Source organism: Sapajus apella, unplaced genomic scaffold (genome assembly GCF_009761245.1).
Source record: "Sapajus apella isolate SASKATOON/1434 unplaced genomic scaffold, GSC_monkey_1.0 scaffold9, whole genome shotgun sequence".
In the NCBI taxonomy this organism is placed as follows: domain Eukaryota; kingdom Metazoa; phylum Chordata; class Mammalia; order Primates; family Cebidae; genus Sapajus; species Sapajus apella.
Window position 1 is genome coordinate 41,609,203 of NW_022436949.1, and position 15,943 is coordinate 41,625,145.

Genomic DNA, 15,943 nt, shown 5'->3' on the forward strand with positions numbered 1-15,943 from the left:
GTGTGTGTGTGTGTGTGTGTGTGTTTTAATACTCTATGCTATATTTTCATTTTTTCTGTCACTGTTGCATTTGGTACACTTTTTTAGGCCTATCTCCCAACTCGCTGTTTTCTTTTAATGAGAGAAAATATTTTATTTGAGGGATGGCATGGGTAACTTGTAACCAGAATATGAAAAAAAAAAAAAAAAAAACCCTCCTAAAATTCAACAATAAAAACAATTAATAAAAAGTAGAAAAATAATTAAACAGAAATTTGACAAAGGAATATATAGGAATGGCAAATAAACACATGAAAAAGTACTTAACATTATTTATCATCAGAGAAATGCAAATTAAAGCCAGAGGAGACGCCACTATACGCTCATTAGAATGACAAAGTTAAAGAATCAACTGCAAGGGAAATCGTGGAACAACTGGAACTCTCAGGAATTGCTGGTGGGGATATAAAATGGTCAAACTTAGGACAACAGTGAGTAATTTCCTTTTTTTTTTTTTTTTAATTTGTTCCTTTGTAAACATTTGTTTTTTGTTTTCATTGAATTTTAGCTTTTGGGGTACATGTGAAGAACATGCAAGATTGTTGCATAGGTACACACATGGCAGTGTGATTTGCTGCCTTCCTCCCCATCACCTATATCTGGCATTTCTCCCCATGCTATCTCTCCCCAACTCCCCACCCCCTGCTGTCCCTTCCCTATTTCCCCGGCAGACCCCAGTGTGTGATGCTCCCCTCCCAGTGTCCATGTGTTCTCATTGTTCAACACCCGCCTATGAGTGAGAACATGTGGTGTTCTTGTGTCAGTTTGCTAAGAATGATGGTTTCCAGGTTCATCCATGTCCCTACAAAGGACACAAACTCATCGATTTTGATGGCTGCATGGTATTCCATGGTGTATATGTGCCACATTTTCCCTGTCCAGTCTATCATTGATGGGCATTTGGGTTGGTTCCAGGTCTTTGCTATTGTAAACAGTGCTGCAATGAACATTCGTGTGCATGTGTCCTTATAGTAGAACGATTTATAATCCTTTGGATATATGCCCAGTAATGGGATTGCTGGGTCAACTGGAATTTCTATTTCTAGGTCCTTGAGGAATAGCCACACTGTCTTCCACAATGGTTGAACTAATTTACACTCCCACGAACAGTGTAAAAGTGTTCCTGTTTCTCCACATCCTCTGCAGCATCTGTTGTCTCCAGATTTTTTAATGATCGCCATTCTAACTGGCTAATTTTCTCTGAAGGCATGTTAAAGCTATCTATTGAATGATTAATTTTGGTATTGTATTACTCAGTTTCCAAAGTTCTAATTTTAAAAAAAATCTGATGTACATGTTTTATAGTTTCTTGTTTCCTGCAATTATTTTTAAACTCATCTTTAATTTCTTTAAGCAAAGTACAGCTGTTTCAGAGGCTATTCCAATCATTCTAATATCTTGAGTCTCTGTGTGTGTGTTTTCTTTTTCTGCTGGTTTTGTGTATTTGGTTAACTTTGACCATGAGTTGGTCTTTACACTAGAAAAATTTGATTTGCAGCTTAGGCTACTGTAATTTATTCCAGAGATTTATGGGTGTCTCTTCCAGATACCTGTATACCCTATCAATCTAGAACTATTTTAGCACCAATTCAACGTTCAGGATTCCCTGGCCTACTTAGGTGACTCAAACTTGGTCTAAAAGACTGTGTGAGGAATAATTTTTTATGTTTCATCCTTACCTTGAAAACATAGCTAGTTTATTGTAGAGAGAGTCTTCTAATAGAGTACATACTTTATGTGGGTTCTGGGTTCTAATTTTTGACCCCTAATCCATCTAATTAAATAAAAATGGTAAACTGTGACAGGACAAACAAATGTTCCCAGGGCAACAGTAGCTTCCTCGGGTCAAGAGGAGTTTCTGTGCTTGCTTATTTCACTAGACTCTTATTTTCCCTTTAAGTTTCGTTTTGTGTTTCCTTATTATCTTTATTATTTCATTATTATCAGTTCCTCATTGTTCTTAAGATTTAAAAAAAATTTTATCTAATATTTTAACTAGTTTTAAGCAGGAGGGTTGGTCCAAAAAAATAACATCTGCCATCATTAAAAATTCCCTTTCTCTCCCTTCTTAAGAAAAGAAACATCACCTTTTCTTTTTAGGACTAATTTTTTCAGTGATTGTTCTTGATCTCATCTCTAGAGTACAATTTGTAACGTAATTTGGCTACACATAAGGTGTAGATATAGTTAAGTTATAATGTAAAAAAAAATTCTTCTATCTTCCAGTTCAGTTTTCCATTTTGAACTTAATCCTCTTCCTTTTTTACTGCTGGAGTTCAATTATACCATTTTAGGTTGTAAAATTGTAAAGTTGATTGTAAAATAAATAAATTAAAAAGCAAAGAAGATAATTCTTAAGAACCGAGCCTATAAAGAGCTCTGCCCCACATACTTTTACTTCCAGGATCTTGCTTTTGAAGCTGTTTAATAAGACAATGACATCTCCTAGGTCTGCTTGAGAGTCAGTTCCTTCATGCCTGAAAGTAGAAAAATGTGTCCATAATTAATTCAAGAATAGACATACAATTATGATGGCATAAATAACAGAATAAACTCATTTTGCAATAAACCTAAGTCCAACATCACTACTGCATATATCACGTTTTTCTGTTTTTTACAGTCAATTAAGATACAATATGCCAGATTTTTCAAAATTATCCAATAAATATTAGCTTAGTACACATTTAAAATTGTACAAAAGCAACTCATTAAATTCAATACTACCCAATCACTCAGAAAGTTCAAATTATGGCTTATCTTTGCTGTTATGTACCATGCTATCATAAAACTAAAATCTTTCATATCCCTGATATACTGCAATGATAATTACAATTTTTAGACTTCAAAGTAAGTTTTTCCTATACCAAAGGAGTTGTACATTACCCAACAACTTTTTAATATCCACCAGCCATTTTCAAATGCCAAACTTTGAAGTACATCTTAAACTAACGAGACTGAAAATGTGTCTACAGTGTCCATCTGCATCACTTGAGTGTTTCCATTTTGTATTACATATAATGCAGTTTTTTCTCTAATTTTTAAAACTGCTTAAACAAATATGACAACTGTGCTTGATAATTATTTTTTCTAACTATTTTTACTATGGACTGAAAAATTCTATCATATTTACAATAAAGTTGAATTTTGTTGAAGGGGAAGCAATCAGATGTCAAATTAGTAGCTACTTTTGAGTTGTTATATATAATATATACTTTTAACATTTTTCCAAAATCAACACCTGGTGAGTCTAACACTATCAAGACTAACACGTCTTTGACTTTCTCTTACTCCCAATTCCTGGATTAAACCAAAGTAGCAGAAAGAACTCTGTCCAACAATCACCAGTTGAAAACAGAAAGAAGCCAGGTGCGATGGCTTACACCTGTAATCCTGGCACTTTTGGAGGCTGGGGTGGGAGAATCGCTTGAGTCCAGGTGTTTGAGACCAGTCTGGGCAACACAGTGAGACCTTGTCTCTGTAAAATTTTTTGAAAAATTAGCTTGGTGTGGTGGACAGCGCCTGTAGTCCCAGCTACTCAGGAGGCTGAGGTAGGAGGCTTGCTTGAGTCTGGCAGATGGAGACTGCAGTGAGCCATGATTGTGCCATCAAACTTCAGTCTGGGCAAGAGAGACCTTGTAGAAAAGAAAGAAAGAGAGAGAAAGAGAGAAAAAAGAAAGAAAGAACGAGAAAAATAGAAAGAAAGAAAGAAAGAAAGAAAGGGCTCCAACTTGTATAGTAGAAATACTGTCAAATTTCTTAAAAACTTCAAGTGCGTATAGTCACAAACACTGCTCAAGGGCATTGCAACTTTAGCCATTTAATCCACTGTCCACTGAGATCCAGAGTATAAAGCCGGCTAGCACAGTACTACAGCTAGACCCAGACAAATTCTAAAGCAAATCTCTTTCTACTCACATCAGGTAGCAGAGGTAGTGATGGTGATAAGCTCTCATTCTATTTGAGGCACTTTTTAAAGCACTTCACAGATGCTCACTCATTTAATCTATACAACCATCCTTTGAGGAGAGCAGAATTATTATCCTAGATCCAAACTGAGCCTAGGTAGTCTGGCTCTTCACCACTGCACTATCAGACCTTTACCAACAATGCCAAGAACCTGAAACCTCTAGATACATGAGGAAAATGAGCAGCCTAAATGAAGGGAACAAGCTAAATAGAAGGAAATGGACTTCATTGATAAGGAATTAATGCAGAAAAAAAGGAAGCATTTAAATAATTCCTATTCTCAATGAGATTCAAGGGAATACTGTACCTTAGTAAAAGCCATTTACTTCAAAATGAAAAATTCACTATGTGTCAGAAAGCATGACTAATAAAAAAGGACTTATACATGTGTTTCCTGAAATTCTAAAAAAAAAAATCATTTATATTTTCAGAGAAGAAATGTTAATCAGATTGGCCTTATATTTTTCATCCAAAACACCAAATGGTAAGAAGCAATGATGAAGCCTTGTTTTAAGCATTCTGAATAAAATTATAATGCTGTTATTCAATACTTAGGAAAGTTATAATTCATACGGAACTGAAAAAGAAATTTTTAAACCTTTGAGGACCACCTCAAAGTTTTAAACATTTGAGGGTACGCCACTAATGTCTCTAAAAAAATTATTTGTGGAAAGGTGATGTATATTATGATATGGCAGGCAACACCCTAACCTTTAGCATATACTGCAGGAGTTATAAAGCTACACCCAGTTTTTGTTGTTGTTGTTACTCAACAAAGCTAAGGTTTTGGTTGAGAATTAGCTTCTGCTAAACAGATACATTTGCATGTTATCTGGAATTTAGAAGTGAGTGAGGCCATGTGCTGATGCTTGCCTAGCTTCTTTTGTCAAGCACAGTCATGGAGATATTGAGGTTTTCTACATCTGTGTTACAGTGTATAATTGCTTAGCTTTCTGGGTACCAAAGGCTCGTTGATATGTTGCTGGCAGCAGCTTCTAGCTTTTTCTCATTTCTGATGACGGGAAAGTAGCAGCTCTTTCTGGTTGCTCACTTCCTTGATTTTGTTCTCAAGCATTCCTAGGATCCAGCCCTCCTAGAGAGCTTGCTCCTCCAATTCTTCCTAACATAATGTAAAAGCATCCAATTGCTTGTGTTAAATCCTTCTCTGATAATTTGAATACTTTCTCATTTAAATTTGCTATGATTTGAATGTCCTCTCCAAAACTCATGTTGAAATTTTATTGCCATTGTGACAGTATTAAGTGATAGGTCCCATAGGCATAGGCAACGACTTCAAGACTAAAACACCAAAAGCATTGGCAACAAAAGCCAAAATAGACAAATGGGATCTCATTAAGCTCCAGAGCTTCTGTACAGCAAAAGAAACAATCATTAGAGTAAGCAGGCAACCAACATAACGGGAAAAAATTTTTGCAATCTACCCATCCAAAATCTGCAAAGAACTAAAACAGATTTACAAGAAATAAACAGATCCATTCAAAAGTGGGCAAATGATATAAACAGACACTTTTTAAAGAAGACATTTATGAGGCCAAACAACACATGAAAAAATGCTCATCATAACTGGTCATTAGAGAAATGCAAATCAAAACCACATTGAGATACCATCTCATGCCAGTTAGAATGCCGATCATTAAAAAATCTGGAGACAACAGATGCTGGAGAGGATGTAGAGAAACAGGAACACTTTTACACTGTTGGTTGGAGTGTAAATTAGTTCAACCATTGTGGAAGACAGTGTGGAGATTCCCCGAGGACCTAGAAATAGAAATTCCATTTGACCCAGCAATCTCATTACTGGGCATATATCCAAAGGATTATAAATTGTTCTATTATAAAGACACATGCACACATATGTTCACTGTGGCACTGTTTACAATAGCAAAGACCTGGAACCAACCCAAATACCTATCGATGATAGACTGGACAGGGAAAATGTGGTACACATACACCATGGAATACTATGCAGCCATAAAAAACAATGAGTTCATGTCCTTTGTAGGGACATGGATGAATCTGGAAACCATCATTCTCAGCAAACTAACACAAGAACAGAAATTCAAACACTGCATGTTCTCACTCATAGGTGGGTGTTGAACAATGAGAACACATGGACACAGGGAGGCGAGCATCACACACTGGGGTCTGTTGTGGTGGGGACAGGGGAGGGACAGCGGGGAGTACGAAGGCTGGGGAGGGATAACATGGGGAGAAATGCCAGATATAGGTGACGAGAGGATGGAGGCAGCAAACCACATTGCCATGTAGGCACCTATGCAACAATCCTGCATGTACCCCAGAACCTAAAATGCAATAAAATATATATATTAAAAAAAAAAAAGATCGATGGGTCCCTTAATAGGTGATTAGGTGATGAGGCTCCACCCTCATTGGGTGGAACTGGTGCTATTATAAAAGGGCAAGTTTAGCTCTCTTTTGCTCTCTCTTATCCTTCTGTTTTCTGCCACAGGATAATGCAGCAAGAACACTTCTGTCAGATGCTGCCCCTCAGTCTTGGAATTCCAACCTTCCAGATCTGTGAACCAGTAAATTTCTGTTTGTTATAAATTGCCCAGTCACAGATATTCTGTTACAGCAGCAAAAAAATGCCCTAAGACACCATCTAAACAAAAAAAGAATGTGAAAAGTAAAAGACATATAAAAACTGTGATCAATAGTAAATTCATTAAAATTTACATTTAACTAATGGTAATATGATAGTACAGAACTAAACAGAATATTGGGGGTAGGGGTAAAAGGATGTTAGATGCTTCCGCTGAAACACCAACAAGATAGCTACTAGACACTGAAGTGAGTATGAATAGCCATCCATTCTCAATACCCCCACAATATGCAGATTGCCCCTTAGAGAGATTAAGCATATAAAAATGTTCACAGAAGGGGTTATGTGAGATGAAGGCAGAAAAGTTTCCTTACAGAGAGCTGTTGCCAGATTATGAGTCTCCATCACTACACCCTGTGGGGATGGGAGGGGAAGAGCATTGCCTTCTCATTCCAAACTCAATAAGGTAGACACTTTAAGGAGAAAGCACTTTGCAATACATATTCTGAACATGGGATGCACAGAGGACTCGTATCTGATTCATGTCTGGGAAAGTTAAAAGTATATCATGAAGCAGGACTGAATATTTGAGAACTGATTTATTGCTTTAACTGAGGAGTCAGGAGAGTGCTTACTACCTCTGCAACTGGCCTGAACTACAGTTTGTTGGGCAACTGATGTGTAAGTATATCCACAGATCAGATGCAGCCAAGAAGGACAGCATTTGGTTTTGCTGTTACCACTGGGTAGTCATGTGTCCTGCCAACATGGCAACCAGGAGGTATGAGGAGACCTCAGTCAAAACCGGCTGGTGGTGTAGCACTGGAGGCTCAGGGATTAAGAATGTTGTCAGAAGCAGCCAGTGGAAATAGAGATGCGCCAACAGAACCAGGGAACTAAAGGAGGGTGAGGTGCAGCAATAGAGAACTTTGAAGAGTCCACAGAGAGTTAGTTTTAACTACTGCAGAGCAAGCAAAGTTACAGTGGACCAGCTCAAGTACCTGTGGAGAAGAAACGGAAAGGCTTGTTTGACATCTCCTTCCTCCTATATAAAACAGGAGATACAGTTCAGCCTCAAAGCTACCAAACTAAAATTAATTACAAGTATTACTCTGGCAGAAAAAATTTTTCTAAAGATTTCAAGCGAAAAGTCTAGCACAATAATTTGGCATTGAAGGTGCATAAAGTATTTAACATTCTCTACAATTAATTAGGAAACTCTGAGCAGCATTTGTCTAATTTTGGTAGAACTAAAAAGAAGTAAAAGAGAATAATTTTGAGACTTTTTATATTCAAGGTAAGTAACAGCCAACGCTGAGTACACACAAATAATCTGCAGTTAAAGATTACAACAAGATTGACAGACACAGAAAGTACACACTCTGAAGTGGAAAGCCAAATTAAAAAATATAATTTAGTCATGGTTTTAAAATCTGAACTTAGAAACTCATATAGATATTATTTTAGCTTAGATTTTTAGCATGTTTCAGGAATTTTTTCTAATTATAAAGGTAGTATCAATTAGAATTAAAATGTAAATTAGGATAAACAGAACATCCATTTTTGTCATATTTTATATTGACCTTGTTTTCATTACTGGTACTTTACTTTCAAAGACATTTTATTATATAGTAACAATATTTGTTTTTTTCCCTCTTGGATAGCTAGTGACATTTAATCATATGTGGAATTAAATGATGACTAAGCATATAGTTTTATTGTTTGTAAGTAACATAAACAAATTTGTAAGTTATTTCTATTGCTGAAAGTTGTCTGTGAATGAGAAAAAACAATTTCACTAATATGTTAGTGGTACTTCAAATACAACATCAAGAACTAGTTTCTTTCTAAAACATCTTTATGAACTGTGTATAATAGAAATAGTAAAGAAGATAAAATAGAACCTAAATCATGTATAATTTTAGTTCTACATAATACATGTACTGTTGTATAACTGTATTTGTAAAGAAGGATTAAGTGGAGAGGATATGGACATTTACTCAACATTCTATGATGATTTTCTCATTGAGTCCTTAGCAAAATCCCACAACAGAGTTAGGATTATTCCCTTTTGTAATGAGGAAATAAAGACTACAAAGAGCAAAGAAACTTATACAAGATCATACAGATGGTTGGTGATACAGAGGGGATTTGAATCACAATTTACATAAATGGCTTTCCCTTTGCAAGGTACAATGGTGAAACAGTAGGAGCAAATAAAGAAATGCCGAGTTCCTGACAATGCAGTTTGCACAAAATTTAAAGAGCTGAAACAAAGCATGAATCCTTCTTAAAATTATGCCTTGAAACCATGGCTTTTATAAGGGTCAATATAAACGTTACAGTCTACTTTGCTCATTTTCTATACTATCACAGCACTCTTTTATAGCACTTAGAACATGTAATAGTCACTCATTTTCTTGACTGTCTTTTCTACTGGAATGAGTTGTGGGAGGGTAGAAACTGTGCATTTGTAATAGGAATGACACAGCAAGGTAACATAAGTTGCTGCCGAGGCATTAGAACATCATACCCAAAAGGGTATGGGTGATAGCCAAAGATAAGAGCTTAGAGGCACCCTTCCTGCCTAGCAAACTGGGCATCTGCTGTCCTGGCTTCCTTTCGAACAGATCAAAAATGACCCACGATCTATTTCCTTGTATATATTGCTAGTTGCATGTGTGTTCTTTCTCTCTACCTGACTCCTCTTCACTCTTGCCTGATGTGACATAGAGATGGTGCCCTCCCTGCCCAGGATTTGTAAGTAATAGATCTTTGAACTTATTTCCCATTGTGATGGTGTATGAAATTTGTACCACCCATTGGAAGAACCAGGGACTACCCCAGACAGGGGTTTCTCTAGGATGCTGGGGAGAACACAAGGTTGGGTTCCCTGTGTCACTGCAATGGTCAGGAAGCATAAAGTGGACATGGGTCACACAAGAGCCACATGGGCATCTGTCAGTATATAAAAAAAGTTTTCTGCATGACAGAACCTGGGTCTGGGATCAGACAACCATGCATTAGATTATCCACTAGGTAAAAGAAGTGTCCCATGAAAGGCACACAGTAAACATACACATCCAGCTGCCTTTCATACCTCTGTGTGCATAAACCATTAAGCACATTTATTAACTGACACTATAAGCTACACAAAGTATAAAATAAAGGGGAAAAAAAGATACAATAACCCCTACTCCTATATTATCTTTGTTGAGCACAATGTGTGGTATAATAAAAGGTGCTAAGTATTGAAAGAAATGCAATCTAGAGATATTCATTAAGGGTATAAAGAAAATTTTATCAAGAGTTGGCAAACTATGGCCAGTGAGTCAAATCAGATTTGTGGTCTATTTTTTTTAATGGTCCTAAGCTAAAAATAATTTTTACATTTAAAAATGATTGTTAAAAAAGACTTTTGACAGAGACCATATGTGCTCTCAAATGAACATTAAATATTTTTGGCTCCTTACCAAAAAAGTGTGATGATCCCTGCTTTCTACTACGGCTCACTAATGACCAGGAAAATTTTTGTGCAAAAAACGAATTCCAAATTGAATATAACCCAGGGATAATGGTTTTGTTATATAAGATATAATGTATAATATATTGTCATTAAATGATCAATATAACAATTATGCTGGTAAAGGGAAAAGTCTAAGAGCCTGAATTTGTGGCGGCTGGCCTGCCACTGGAGTTGGGCAACAGCCTGGGGCTGCGGGATCTGGCAGCTCAGCCTTCTGGTACCAGCATTAAGTTGGGGCTGTGGGGGCCTACCTGGAACTGCGTTTTACTTGGGTGAACATGGTTTTGGGGTCCAAGGCAAAGTCTGGTGCTCACTTCCCTCTCCTTCCCCCAAGTGGGTATCTCTCTCCAGCTGTACTGTATTGGGTTGAGGGAGGAGTGATGCATGTAATGTAAAACTATCCTTCCTACACTCTTGAATGTGTCTTTCTTATTTCTGTGCTATACTGCAGTGTTGTAATAGCTCGCCTGGTTCCTTTGTTTTTATTAAGGTGGTTTCATGGGTGAAGTGGATAGTTATTCAAATTGATGTTTCTGCATGGGTACGAGCACTGGAATGTCCTATCTTGTTGATGGACCTAACCCAGTTTTTTTTTTTTTTTTTTTTTTAAAGACAGAGACTTGCTCTCTGGCCCAGACTGGAATGCAGTGGTACAATCTCTGCTCACTGCAACCTCTGCCTCCTGGGTTCAAGAAATTCTTGGGCCTCAGCCTCCCAAATAGCTGAAATTATAGGTGTGTGCCACCACACCTGGCAAATATTTGTATTTGTAGTAGAGACGGGGTTTTGCCATGCTGGCCAGGCTGGTCTCGAACTCCTGGCCTCCAGTGATCTGTCTGACTTGGCCTACCAAACTGTTGGGATTACAGGTGTGAGCCACTGCGCCAGGCCAGTCTTAACATTTTAATTGTTGTTTTGATGATCTTGGTTGATTTACACTAAAATGTTTATGTTTAAAAATGTAAAAGCAGTCTACATAACTCACCCAACTATTTGATAAATATCTTCAGATTTTCCTTGGCATAACCTCAGTATCCAAGCACCTGGGTTTGCTTTTAATTGAAAATATCCCTTTTAAAATGAGAAAAAAAAATAATTGAGTAATATGACTAAAAATCATCTAATTGTTCATGAATACATGAATAATCCAAGAAAGTATTAATTGTAGAATGAATAAATTCTATAAATAAATTTCAAGTAAAGAGATTTTACAATAACCTGTTAAAATAATATTATGAAAGTATGATTTTCCCTATTTTTATTTAACTTCTTCAAAGATTCAATTATGTTTTCGGCAAACTGTTCAGCAATAGCAGAATAAAGATTATTTCATTTTACTATTAGGAAAACAGAGAATTTCATCACAACATCAAATTAAATATCATCAATTAAATACTACTTACAAGATTGGCCATCACTGTTGTATCAACCACAACAGGTTTATTTTTTGTGCCTAGTGTAAACTGCAGACCCTGAGGAGGCTGTTCTGTCATTTTATCAAAGCAATGTCCTTCAAGTAGTAAGTATTCTAGTTCATATTCTGCAGTAACAGTTTTCTCAGTCTGTGGAGAAAGTGTGTCATTGTTTTGGTGTTAGTAAAACTCATAATACAAAATTTTGAAATAAATACATGTGATTTTTTAATACTGGCCAATGTATTTCGGTGGGTAACTTCAAGTCCTTCTTTTACACATGAGTGAATTTATGAGTTGAATTGATTTCTTCAAGACAAAAAGCTTAAGATAAACGTTTTCTTTTTCATGACATCAGCTTTACCTGAACCTCATGATATATGCACCAATATAACCAAGCAGGAAAGATGTGAACATGAGATTTAGATGGGGAATTACTTAAAGAATCTGCTTCAGTTTGCTGTTGTCCTGAAGCTCCCACTTTAGACTTGGCAAGAAAGCTAACTTACTATCTATTGGCCTTCTTGTAATTAAAAAACATTAATGTCTATAATCAACTAATTATAAATTAATGAAATTCATTTTTAAAGTTAATTAAAAAATCAATACAATATTCCATTTCCCAAGTGGAAAGAAGAAAAAACAGAAAGCACAGAATAAACATTGATATAAATGTCAACACACTGATTTCTATTTCTTGTCTTTATACACATTTTTGTAAGAAAGTAATCTGCTTTTTCATTAAACATGGTTTTCTAAGAACATGTCTCTGTCTCTATAAACATTTTTAAATGGCTGAACATTCCAGTTGTTTCTGGATTTTTCTCTACTGCAAATGTTATAATAAATATTTTCAAGATAAAGCTTTTTCTCTACTTTACATGAATAACATAACCAAACATGAGAATAAGTAAAACAGTGATTTTTACAGTTTGAAAATTCTGTTAACTAAAATCAGTGATGTTACATATATCTAATCTTATTTCACCATATTAGGTTTTCAACACTATTGTTTAGTGTGTTTAGAATACAGAGTATTTGGATATATTCTGTATTGTATAGTTGTTTTTCCTGCACTGTAATTGTCTCAGAAATAATTACAATATTTGTTTACAGCATTTCTTTCTTGATTTCTATTCTTATTGTACTGCTTTTAAGAACAAACAGTAACTCTCCCACCTCAGCCTCCCAAGTAGTTGGGATTACAGGCACAGATCAACACTCCCAGATAATTTTTTTTGTATTTTTAGTAGAGATGGAGTTTTACCATGTTGGCCAGGCTGGTCTCGAACTCCTGACCTCAAGTGATCTGTGTGCCTCGGCCTCCCAAAGTGTTGAGATTATAGGCATGAGCCACCATGCCAAGCTACAAAGCTCATTTTTAGCAAAAATATGAGTTAGTGATCTTTTTTGATCCTTATGTTTTAATCTTCCCTTTATATTTTTATTTTCTATTCTAAATATTGTTGATACCGGACATAAATTTAATACCTTTCAAATGTAACTTTGAGAACATACTAAGTTTTCTAAAAGGATATTAATTGTATTGTTCTTCTGTGGCTCAATACCTAAGTGTCTTCCTTTAAAAAAAGGTTAGGTTTAATTATAAAGATTAGCATTTGAGTTTGTTAACAATTATCTGTAAATATGTTTAGTATTTTTGTTGCTCTTGAACATGATTTTGTGCAACTGCAGACACATTTTCCCAAGTTATTATTAGCAAAGTTATAATATATATCTTGATCTGTGATCTGAACTCTGACAAGATATCTGATAGTGGAGATGGATAAATGATAGTACATCTCTTCGTGCATCTTAAGGCATGTGAAGGCTAAACTTAATGACTTTGGTGCAATCTGAACTTTGAGAAACTATTCAGAACTCTGAATGGGCAAAAATCCACGGAAAAGTGAAAGTAACGAATTAGTTTTAGATGATTAAGTAGTTTGAGGCATATAAGGTATGGTAGTCTCCCTTTATCTGTGGTTTTTCTTTGTGCAGTTTCAGTTACCCTCAGTCAACCATGATCCAAAAATATTAAGTGAAAAATTCCAGAAATAAACAATTCATACATTTTAAACTGTGCACTGTTCTGAGTATTGTAATACAATCTTGCATGATAGTGCTTGTGTTCAAGGAACCCTTATTTCACTTAGTGACCCAAAAGCACAAGAGTAGAGGATGAAGACCTATTTTTATAATTGTTCTATTTATTATTAGTTACTAAGGTTAATCTCTACTGTGCCCAATTTATGAATTAAATCTTATCATAGGTAGGTACATATATGAAAAAACAAAACAGTGTATATAAGGTTAGGTACTATGTATGGTTTCAGGTATCCACTGATTGGGTAGGGGCTATCTCAGAACATTTCCTTTTGAATAAAGGGACTTCTATAGCAAAGTCTTCTGGTATACAAATTTCCAAGTTTGTTTTGTTTTAAATTGCTAAGTTTTACAGAGGAGACAGAACTCTTCACTACAAATGTGAACTTTCCCCAAATTTTATAAGTATTTGATCGTTTGAGATAGAAAATTCATATGTTATGCACTGAGAGAGTAAACTGAGCCTAAGATGAACTGTGTGTTCATCTAATTCATAATATAGTATTATTATACCTCTACCATATCTCTGAAAATAAATTCTTTCACAATTATATTGGTATGAATATATCAATAAATATCAATAAAAGTGATTTCAAAATTATTTATTTCAGAAGGGTTAATGCATTTTTCTGTGCATTCTTTTTAACATAGCCACATCCTATTTCCCATTAGCAATCTTTTATTTATTGCACTTTCTCTTTCCTTGGTCAACCACTATTGTTGTTCTAGGTATTTTGATATCTTTCAGATATATACTGTGATAAAATATAATTAGAGAGTCTTTGGATGCAGTTCTAACAATAAGTGCTGAGAAGAGCAATATGTGAACTCCCGGTAAAAGTAACTCTCACTTTTAGCTTTCTTAATCACTTTTGTCGCCTTTAATTATGAAATTAATGCTGGTTGTGCAGTAAAGTCATTGTATGGACAATCATGTGAACAAAGTCCTGCTAAGGGAGAATTTTTCCAGATCAAGTTTCTTCCAGGTGTTTGTATAGTGTTTGGGAATTAGGTGTACCCAGGAATGTTTGCACAGGTTAGTGTATGATGGTAAATCTCTCATTATTAGTCTCATTTTTGCCAGGATGTACATACTTTTCCCCTTTAACTACTGTAGCAAATGCCTTTGTTATTTTTCCAGGATGGTTGCAGAATATTTTAAGAGTGTATGGCACACAATGAAAAAGATGAGCCTGAGGGGTGGTTAACTTTTACAGATGCTAGAATTTATAATCTCCTTCTGTTTATTCACATAAATTATGAAGACACAGAAAATTTTCATTCATCTTAGTCGTCTAACTTCAGAGTTAGAGCTAGTGTTTATCCGAACAGCTTCTAAAAAGACACTATTAGATTTGACACTCACCACACACACAAAAAAAGTTTTAATCTCCATCAGCTTTTGAATAGCTGCTGAACTTTGCACCAGCAGACTGATTTCAAATCTTTTCTAAGCTGTACCAATTTCTCCTACTACAAACACTTCACACTTTTGGATAAGGTGTTTAAAAGTTACCTTATTGAGTACATTGGTACGTTCTTTTCATGAAGAATTCTAGACTCCGTTAAGAGATCTGACCGATCAGGGAAAAAACAGTAATTTTTTCCCCACTTCTTGTAACATTCATTTGTTAACTTTTTCTGATTAATGCTATTAGTTTGCTGCCTTTTCTCTAGATTTAAAGGACATAAGATGATGGCTATGACTGAGTTTTCGATTATTTTTTAGGTGGGTCTAGTTGGGAGTGATGGGGAGTACGTTACAGAAAAGTTATTTAGGATCCCACAGAATCCATGTATGAGTGGATCAAAATAAATTTTCCTAGAAGGAAAATCTTTAGGCAAAAGGTAATACGTTAAGACACATGAGAAACAAACATAATAAACAATCTTAACCAAATTATTACAAGTAAATGTTTATGCTTTAGTCAAGGCAATGGTTATGTTCTACAGGAGGTATCAGACACCAAGAGCTGGAAAAAGGTCAGAGGGAGGACAATGAGGAGAAGGCAGTATTTTTTCCTCATTTTTTGGATACCAAGTGATATGTTTTGGCTCTGTGTACTTACCCAAATCTCACGTCTAATTGTAATCCTCATGTGTCAGGGGAAGGGCCTAGTGGGAGGCGACTGGATCATGGGGGCAGATTCCCTCTTGCTGTTCTCATGATAGTGAGTGTTTATGAGGTCTGACAGTGTAAAAGTGTGTGACACTCCCTCACACTTCTGTTGCCATGTAAGACGTGCCTTGCTTCCCCTTCTGCCATGATGCCATGATTATGAGTTTCTGGAGGCCTCCCTAGCCATGTGA

At 35.7% G+C, this 15,943-nt stretch overlaps 1 protein-coding gene across 5 annotated transcripts in view; it reads right to left on the reverse strand.

Annotated features, from left to right (window-relative positions):
* Positions 1–15,943, reverse strand: part of UGGT2 (UDP-glucose glycoprotein glucosyltransferase 2) — a 243,684-nt gene that overhangs the window by 50,957 nt on the left and 176,784 nt on the right. For all 5 annotated transcript variants that reach the window (XM_032277500.1, XM_032277501.1, XM_032277502.1 and 2 more), the window contains 3 exons: positions 11,519–11,677; positions 11,101–11,186; positions 2,432–2,516 (listed from right to left, as the gene is read on the reverse strand). In XM_032277500.1, the coding sequence (XP_032133391.1) occupies positions 2,432–2,516; positions 11,101–11,186; positions 11,519–11,677 (330 nt within the window). The remainder of the gene's footprint in view (positions 1–2,431; positions 2,517–11,100; positions 11,187–11,518; positions 11,678–15,943) is intronic.